Genomic DNA, 9,853 nt, shown 5'->3' on the forward strand with positions numbered 1-9,853 from the left:
ATATGAAGTTGGAATAAAGATTTGGACAGGACCATCCTGCACTTTTCAGGGGAAAAATCAAAAGATACACTGCAAAGTACTATTTATAGTCATCCAGACCCATGCCTTGTCTCCCAGACTACCCAGCTGTACTGTTTCTTCACATTTTAGAGGTAAATTCATGGGCCACAACAAAGGTAAACAGTTTCTTAGCCAGATTACAGGCAACTTGTTAAATAATTTTTTTTAGGAAGCTGAGCATGTGTTTAAAACACAGAAGAAAGGTAGACCACTCAGAGTTAGACTAGGAGAGTCCTAGGAAAAGCTTTCAAACCTTAAGGACAGAGGCAGATGCTACAGATGCTGAAGGGGATGTGAATTAATACAACATTAGCACTGAAGGAGCTCATAGACAAACTTAAACAAATAATTGAAAACCTAAATTATAAAATAAAATCAACTGAAACCCTAAGGTTAGAAATCATGAGCTGGTAGAGGGAACAGGAGGAGTGCTCTTGACCATTATAATTTATTAAATGTATTTCAAAATGCTGGGCTGCTTGAATCCAGCCACATACTTATATTACAATAATGACGCACCACTTCATGCGTAAACTACTAGGTAGGGTTTGGGAAGTGCTTAAAAAATACACACGCAAAATATTTGAACAACCTTTGTGGGTATTATTGCTCTTGTGATCCCCTAGGGCTATGTCAAAGTCTGGAAAAAAGAACCTCATAATTTAAGTATAACTTCTGGTAGAAATGTTGCAGTGTTTATCTTTTAACAAACAACTGATCCATAGGCAAATGAGGATTTCTGAGGCTGGACCAGGGACTGTTTATTACACAGAATTTCAGAATATGGGAATATGGGTGGGACACATCTCATCAAATCTGCCCTGTTAAAAAGCTGGGTGTTTCAGTTGAGCTTGTTGTCTGTCTCCATAATCAATGAAAGCAAAATTGTTGTTTTGAGGATGATACCAATTCTGGTAAGGTAAGCGTCTGAGATGGGATGAATTGTCTTGCAGAAATTCTTGTCCCTCCTCACTAAGTATTGGGGAAGCCTGAGTAATTTCAAATGACAAGTCACTTGAAATCTTGGCAGTCAAAATTGGGCTCTGCAACCATATGCACCGTGCAGGTGATGTGCTGCTAGTGAGGAAAGAAAGAAGAGAAAAAAAAAAATCCATTGTTGCAATAACTATTTCTCAGATAATTCCATTGCTTTTCCTGCCACTTACCCACTAAGTCTGGAAAGAAAGCACTCAAAAATTGTTTCTGTGACATCCTCCAGTGAAATTTTGGCTCAATTCCTTTGTAAGGTGAAGGAGTAGATCTGAGGGCAAACTACACTCCATCATATGAACAAAAAGAAAGAGAAGATTATAGACTGAATGAATGCAGTGGTGGACAGAAATATATCATTTCACAAAGAAACTGAGAAATTTGCACCTGCTTCACCACTGTCTTGTGTTATGTCCTCCTTTGGAGCTGTCTAATGTCAATACAGAGTACCTAGTGACTATTAATCTCTGCAATTGCAGCCATTCTACATTGCTGAACCTGTGAGAGAATCTCTGAGTGCCTTTGCAGATTCCAGGTGAAAAATAAGGAAAAAAATACTGACGTCCCTTCAGAGAAAACTTTCACCTTTGGTTTAAACACCGTTTCAGGTACTAATATAGTATGTTTCCTGCTGGTCTTGCCAAGCAGCAAGGAAAATTCAGAATTTCTAAATCAAAGACCATCAGACAATGTCCATGATTAACGTAGGTACAGGACCTCTCTCATGTTTTGTGGCTGTGGGTGAGAAAAGGATCAGAAGGTGTCTTCCACCTCACTGAACATTTCATTGCAAAATATGCGAGTAGATTAGATTACAGCTTAGATCTAAAGCACTTAAACACAAACATGTATATGACAGCAGGTTATAGCTCTGATGAAAATCATTATGTGAAGTTAATGAAGGAAGCGCTAAATAAATAGAACCAGTCTAATGCGTCCTGCAGTGTCAGTGAGCAGGGTGGAATGATACCAGTGATGAAGCTGGTCAATTAGGCTTCAAGATGAAAGAGCACTGGGAGCTGGAATGTGCATATCATGCTGTTCAGAGATTTAGGGTGATTTTGCAAACAGCAAATGAAAACAGTTTCATCACTTTGGGAAGTCATGTGTGCTTCAAATTTGGGCTGGTTGGTGATTATGACTTCATGAGTACAGTGTGCCTCAGACCCCCCAGGCAGTCTGAAGCACTGTATAAAGGTAGCAGGAATGCAGACCTATTCCATCTCCCTCTCCTGCGCACTCTCCTCCACAGCAGGTAAGTCGATTCCATTTCATTTCTTTCTAAATGCCAGAATGCTTTTGCACTGGAGCTTAGAATACAGATCACTACTATTACATTAGAGTTTCTAGGACTATTTTTTGATTCTCTTTCTTTTTCTTTCCTTTTTTTTTTTAGTATGTTGGCAAGTTGTTTTACTGGTAGGCTTTAGGAGTCAAGACCAGGGTTTGAGGCATTTGTTTCACTGTAATTCATATTTGGGCATTCTTGTACTGTTAGCAGATTGAAAATGTAGGATGGCATAAGCTTTACAACGCAGAATTCTCCTGTACCATTTCAGTTAATGACTAGATCAGAGAGACACGGCCATATCCTAAGCTGTTTAATGACCCAGCTGAAGAAAGAGCATTATCTACAAGGGATTTTTATTGCAGAATAATCCTAGCTTGCATTTGTTTTTTATGGATAGGTAAAAACGAAATCCTGCTTATTTTAAACCCTAGTTATTTTCACCAGAGACAATAATAAGGGAAGTAGACCGGTGGTCTGATCCAGTGTGTTTGTCATATGCCATTTGTAAATCCAGATCCAGATTAGCTGTTCAGATACACTGAGTTCAATGATTTGACTCTCTGCATTTCAGGGCTGCTTTATGAACAAAATAATATTTCCTCTTTTTTAATGGAAAAAGTGCTAAGCCACAAGCTTTTGTGACCAGACATTTAGCTGAAAAGGTAGTTTGACAACTGTGTTTTTATCTGATGGAAGAAATTGGCTCCTTACATTTTACCAACCTGTTTCACACTCTGTATGAAATCACACTGCTATGCCAAGAAATATTTGGATAAAAATATTTTATAGCGTATGGTTACTTATTGCATCAAGTATATGATTCTATCCTCAGGCTCAAATGCTTTGGGGGTTTTACCAGAGGGATTACAGAGTTTAAAAGAATGTAGAAATAAAAGGGAACAACTGAAAGTATTTCAAAGAGCTTGAAAAGAAACAGGGACCAGGGAAGGAAGAGGAAATGTGTGGTTAAAGCAGTGCTGGGTTCTTGACTCCATCCCACCTCTCCCAAGACAAAACCTGCTTCTGTCCCATTCGGCGTAACAAGGGGGTCAGCTCTGGCATAGCTCCTGCAGCCGCTGGCTTTCAACCCGCGTTCACCAGGGAGGAGTGCTGGTGTTTCAGTAAAAAATGTGCTGCAACACTTCCTCTGGGAGGGAATGCAAATTAAAAAAAAAAAAGACGCAGCAATTTCAGAAGGCTTGGTGGATGTGACAAGTGCAGGGATTACTGGATGGGGAAGATCAGAGCAATGCTGATTGACAGGAAAGTTTGTGAACAGCATCATCAATTTTGCTTATGCATCTGGTGATCATTTTGCCCATTCCCCGACAACCCAGCACCAAACTTTGACCTGTTGTTCCAACAGATCTTGTGCTTTGTTTTTACACAGCTCTGTGCTCTGTGTTTCAGGATCACCTTCATCCCTGCAAAGAAATGTCTTGCTACGACCTGTGCCCCACCACCAGCAGCATCGCCTGCCCCCAGCCCATCACTAACAGCTGCAATGAGCCGTGCATCCGCCAGTGCCCTGACTCCACAGCCCTGATCCAGCCGCCCCCCGTTGTCGTCACCTTCCCCGGCCCCATCCTCAGCTCCTTCCCCCAGCAAGCCGTGGTGGGCTCCTCCGGAGCACCCGCCTTTGGGGGCTCCCTGGGGCTGGGGGGCCTCTACGGGTCTGGGGGCCTCTACAGTTATGGGGGCTCTCTGGGATATGGGCCCCAGTATGGATATGGGAGTTCAGCCTTCTCCACGCTCAGCAGTGGATACTGCAGCCCATACTCCTCCCGCCGCTACAGCCGGTTCCTCCGCAGCAGCTGTGGGCCCTGCTAAAGGCAGCAAAAAGGTCTCAGAAGAGCCACACGTGAAGGCCCAAATGCAGAGCAATGAGGATTGGGGTTCAGCATTCCTGCAGCCCTGCAATGGAGCTACTGCCACTTAGCATTTCTGATCTTTGGGGTTTTTTTTTACCCTTCAGTTTCTAGCTTGTTGTTTGCTATTGTTGCCTGTTCCAGCTTTCCCATTTTTTTAAACCATTGTGGAACAGCATATTCCATATGGACATCACTCATAATGACAAGTATCTTCATCAGTGGTTGCACAACAGACAGAGGAAAGCCAGCTGAGGACAGCAATATCTCTGAGCAGGACATTTCTTGAGCATTCTCTGAAGTTGTCTGGAAACAGATTTTTCATATTCTGTGATATCTCGCTTTGCAAACATAGGCATTTCTTGCTCATTAAAATTTTGTTGCATCAAACAGCATCCTTCTGGTTTCCCTTCCTCCCTTCATCCACAGCCCATCCTGGGTGATATCTTCCCACGGACAGGACCAAGCTGCTAACTGAGCAGTAGTACTGCGGAACATTATAGCACAGACAGAATTTGCACAATGTCACAAATGTTTCCATAATGACACTCCTGAGTAGCAGCTTTCCATCCTTTGAAGAGATGAAAAATTTAAAATAACATAGTATCTTAACTCCTGTTGTTTAAACGTGATTTCAGTGGGGCCTTTCCATGAGCATCCAAACAGTGCATTGTGGGTTTCCATGTTGAGCTCAGCATGGCCACAAATGCTGCCAAGGTGGTGCCCAGCAGAGTACTTTCCAAATGTAAATTTGCACCTATAAATTCACAGATACAATGCTCAGTCTACAGCACTGACATTGCTCAACGGTACTTAAACTGCAGACATCCCAAGCAGCTAATACTTATTCCTCCTTGCAGTCATCAGCCTTTCCACCCCAGTAAGAAAGAGGAATAATCCCTGTTCCCTCTAAGAAATAACTGTAGTACAGTAAAGTATCAGGAGCAGCAGAGACTCAGTGCTTGTAAGCTTCTGGTAATATAGCCAATTCAAATTGTAATGAAGCTGCAAATGAGGCACGTTCAGTGCTGTGCAAAGAAAGAATAAAGCCAATCCCTGCCCTCAAGTGCTTTCAGAGCAAAGAGACAAAACAAGCAAAGCATGAGCATCATTGCTCTTTTCCTTTTTTTGCAGATAAGCATCTTTCATACAGAGATTAAAGGTTGTGTTTTTCATACTGCTAAAAACATGAGTAAATATTTTCCCCAGGTGACAAAGGAATCGCTTGGCAAAGCCCAGAACTGAATTCCTCTCTCCAATATCCCCACCTAACAATTGACTTCCCATCTCTGTTTCCAGTTTTCTCTTCCACTGGTTAGCTTCAGTTTTACTTTTCACTGTTACTGCCATCTCCTTTAGGAAAAGAGGAAAATAGCAGCAGATAAGGAACACACCGTGGAATATTCCTGTCTGTCTCTCTGCTCTGGTGTCAGGAACACTGGCATATATTGGGACGGGGAGAATTTCAGTAATTCTAACTTCCATGTTAATATTCAAATTTACCTGTAATCTGGGTCAGTACTCTGACTGCTCTGTGTGAGTCAATAATGATGGTGTTTAAAATTGAAATATCCTTTTTTTTTTCAGACAGAACTATGAAAATGAGATAATCAGTCAAACCAACATGTTTTCATGGACTCCTGCTTATTTTATTTGAAAGACTGTACATGGCATGGCCAGTAGTATATAGGACATAGGAAATTTAACAGATCATAAAATCGTGTAATCATGGAATGGTTTGGGTTGGAAAGAACTTTTAAAGATCATCTAGTCCAACCCCCTGCCATGGGCAGTGATGTCTTCCACTAGATCAGGTTGCTCAAAGCCCCATCCAAACTGACCTTGAACAATTCCAAAAAATAGCGACCTAAGGATTCAAGACATGGCTTATTATAATTTGTTTTCTAAGTAAAACGGGAGAATGAGCTAAAAAAAAGACTCCTTTCTTCAGTTTTCTCTAACAGAGCTTTTTATTTAAAACATCTGAAACATTCAAGTTTAGATCCTCCAATTGCAAAACTGATAAAAGGTAGACTGCGAGTAGTCACTTTGCAAATTCCTCCAGAATCAAACCCTGGAAGGAAGCTGGCATTCAGCAGGGCATATTTCTGGTTCTGTTATGTTAAGCCATTGTGCCTGTAGGCTATTTACCAGTGGTGTGAGTCTGATCCACATAAAAAATCATTAGGCTCTAGCTGTGACTGAATATTTAACGAATCCACCTATTTAAATCAAACATGAAAGGCTTAACTCCCACAGATACATGTCCTGAACTGTAATTTAGTGCGTGGGGAGGTCATATACTTCTGGCTGTGTTTACAACATCTTTATGAATCAACTTCTGATTGCACCTCATTTACCAATAGTGTTACCTTGTACTAGGGTATAAACACATGCTCAGAGCACATTTAGTTGAGAGAGGAGAGTGTAGTGACCTCTATAGTTCAAGATGAGACAGTGTGATTTCATTTATTTTTGGTTCCTGTTCTTGGTATTTGTTTGTTTCCTGACAGGACGAACAGGAGTCTGAGTTGCTGGTGCTGTCAACAGCCTGGACCTCCCATGGCTGGCCAAGAACTGTGGGAGCCCTCGCAGTTCACAGTCCGATGTGGTCCCCATGTTGCAGTGGCCAGCAAACTGTCAAGATCTCAGCACTGCTTCCAGATTATGAGGACAAACAGCAGCTGGTGTTCCTCCCATCTTGTATCTGCACACAGTGTGACCGGAGATGCGTTGGGTCTGCCAGTGAAATTAGTTCTCTTATCTTCTACTGTGTTCGTCTGTGATTACACTTACATGAAAGTGTAATCCAAGTTCAGTCTGCTGTGCATTTGGGAAGTGGCAGATTGCTGATGGTCAGGAGCAGTACAGAACAATGGAAGGCAGTTGAAGAACTGTCCTTTGGTGTTTGCTCTGGTCTACGGTCAGAACATCCAAATTCAGGCTGGCAGATGAGAATCAGCAATGAAAATTTTGCAGTTCCTGCTCTCAAGGGACAGTTCCTGCAGGCCACTTGACCAAATAATGGTGTTGTGGAGTGCTATGTCTTCAAACACCATTCAAAGTCAGTAGAGTCCATTGACCAATTAAGGTATACTACAGCGATCTATTTATAGTCCAAGCTCTAACTTCTGGCTCCCACGTGTGCCTTTTCTGTAGTATAACAAGTACGTAGGCAGAGCAGCTTCATCCAGGTATGCTGACAACACTCACACTGAAGGATGTCTGATCGCACCCTTTCACCACAGCGTGAGAAACTGGCTGCTATTGCAAGTCCAGCGCAGCAGTGCAGCAAGATGGGCTGAGAAGAGGATCGATGTAATTCTACTGTTCTGTGTGGGATGAAAACAAAAATCTTAAAAAGAGGACTTCTGTAGTGATCAACACCATAGTGATGTGTCTTCAAAATAACTGGTCTGGTTGCTTTAGCGCTCTGCGTAACTGCACAAATAAGTACTTTTTTTTTGACAGCATCCTAGTGATTCCAGGAACAATCGTGCCATGCACTGGAGATGGAGGAAGCATGAAATCAAGACAAAGCCTTCAGACACATCCTAACAAGAAAGACGTGTTGCCTGGCTACCTCGTTGTGGCCTCATCTCTTTTCAGCTAGTTTTACAAGTGAAGTCACACCTCCAAACCCTTTGAAGTTATGACCACATACTTGATCCTGTCCAAACAAATTTCTGCAGCGTGAGGCCGGGGTTTGCCTGGAATTAGCCTGCTCAAGTATTGTGAAGTTTGTCAGTGCATTGCTGGTATTCCTAGGAACAGCAGCTTCACAAAGGGAAGAGCAGAAGTGCTGAGCAGTGTCTGAAGTCTGGTCCATCAGAGTCCTGGTTGGCATTGCAAGCACGGGATGGGGTGAATGCCTCTTAATAGCTGTACTGATGCTATGCAAATTGCATCACTAGAAAAACAGCTCTACAAGACATACTGAGCAGCCTGGAACTGCGTTGCTGTTGAACAAAGAAGTGCTGAACATGTTCAGTATCTACAGTCATCTCTGAGTAGCCTGAAATTTAGGTGTAAGGTTCCTGAGATGGAAAATATTATTTGGCCTCAATGATATATGTTGCTCTGCAGGGAAGACTCAAGAATTATTCTTTTATTTCTTTTAACTGGGGCTGCCAAGAATTTAGAGGTATTAAAGGGAAAGTTCAAAGAATTCACAGAATTTCAGCAAAGATTTGCCATTCACTTAAAAATTCCTGTGGCTATTCAAAGGAAAGTTCTGCCAACAGATAGTTACATGCTATTTTTAAACAATGAAAAATATCATAAAACCAACGTATGGGGATGTAATTAGATTGGAGCCTCAGGCAAGTAGTGAGACACAAGGAAGATCTTCAAAGTTACTTGTGCATTTAACTTTCTTTGCTAGCATGTAGCAAATACACACTGTAACCACACCTGTCCTGGAGGAAATTTCAAAATTAGTTGTAAGGGTTACAAAACATGTTTATCCAGCATGAAATTACTTTTGTGCAGAAGGCAGTCATTATGCTTGGTCCTGCTTAAAAGGCCTGGTCATCTTCCAACTTTAGGTGTTGAAAGAAAGCAGATACTGTTTTGTTCTACTACAGAGATTGATGCTCACCCAGAATGGTATATAAACAAAAAATGGTGGACAAAAAAAGACAAGAAAGCTCAGAATTTTGATGCACAACAATTTAATGAGAAAGTAAGAAGTAAAAAATCTTATTGAGAATGAAAATCACAGGGAAAATATTGCCAGGGTCTCGTTAAAGGCTGCAAGCAAAGAATTGCTCCAGGGCTATGCATTCCACATATACTGCTCTTTCTTTTTCACGGCATGGGCAGACTTACACAATCTCATCCCACTTTCAGCCACAAATCATCAATATAACTAATAAGAGGCCTTTATTATCAGGAGCCACTGGAAAGAATAGCCAGAGAACTAAATTAAATCGTTAGCCTGAGAATTACATGTAAGCGTGATTTTCAGAGATGCACAGTTCATGCTCCAGGAAAGCAGTGCCAGTAACAGGGTTGTGGAGGCACATCTTCCTCCAATGTAGGTGATTGCTCATTGCTCTTTATTCACAGCATATTTAACACGGTCTGCAGCTCCCAAAACCATAACCACTGGATCCATAGGAAGAATATGACCTCCCATAATTGTACAAGCTCCTAGAGCCATAAGAGCCACTGGGACCCAGAGAGCTCATGGATCCAAACAAGCAACCAAAGCTGGATGGTGCTGAGCTGCCCACAATGCTCTCCTGAGGGCAGGAGCTGAGAATGGGTCCTGGGAAGGTGATGACCACGGGTGGTGGGTAGATCACAGCTCTTGAATCTCCACAGGACGTAACACAGGGCTGGCTCCAGGCATCTGCAATTGGCTGCGGGCAGGTCACTTCGCAGGGTGCGAGGCAGCGGGAGCTGATCATCTGTCTGTAGGAAGACATCTTCTGGGAATGGAGATAACTCTGAAACACACAACACCAAGGCAACACAAGGCTGAAAGCTCAGACACCAATATAATGCAGATTGTGCTTGGAAGAGAAAGAATGAAAGATAGCAAGAAGACCAGAGGAGGCTGAAGATTCCAGTTTTGTGTCAGCAGCCACGTCCCTTTTCTCATCTTCTCATGCCCTCCTCCTCTCTCCCGGAACAATCT

At 42.3% G+C, this 9,853-nt stretch overlaps 2 protein-coding genes across 2 annotated transcripts; one reads left to right on the forward strand and one right to left on the reverse strand.

Annotated features, from left to right (window-relative positions):
- Nucleotides 1–2,256: 2,256 nt before the first annotated feature.
- Nucleotides 2,257–4,171, forward strand: LOC104035865 (uncharacterized). The gene is made up of 2 exons (XM_075724535.1): nucleotides 2,257–2,315; nucleotides 3,766–4,171. The coding sequence occupies exons 1-2, from the start codon at nucleotides 2,257–2,259 to the stop codon at nucleotides 4,169–4,171; spliced, it is 465 nt and encodes a 154-aa protein (XP_075580650.1).
- Nucleotides 4,172–9,284: 5,113 nt separating this feature from the next.
- On the reverse strand, nucleotides 9,285–9,641 carry LOC104035864 (feather keratin B-4-like). Its single transcript, XM_009489286.1, has one exon. The coding sequence runs from the start codon at nucleotides 9,639–9,641 to the stop codon at nucleotides 9,285–9,287; it is 357 nt and encodes a 118-aa protein (XP_009487561.1).
- Nucleotides 9,642–9,853: the final 212 nt, after the last annotated feature.

The sequence above is a fragment of the Pelecanus crispus genome, chromosome 22 (assembly GCF_030463565.1).
Source record: "Pelecanus crispus isolate bPelCri1 chromosome 22, bPelCri1.pri, whole genome shotgun sequence".
NCBI lineage: Eukaryota > Metazoa > Chordata > Aves > Pelecaniformes > Pelecanidae > Pelecanus > Pelecanus crispus.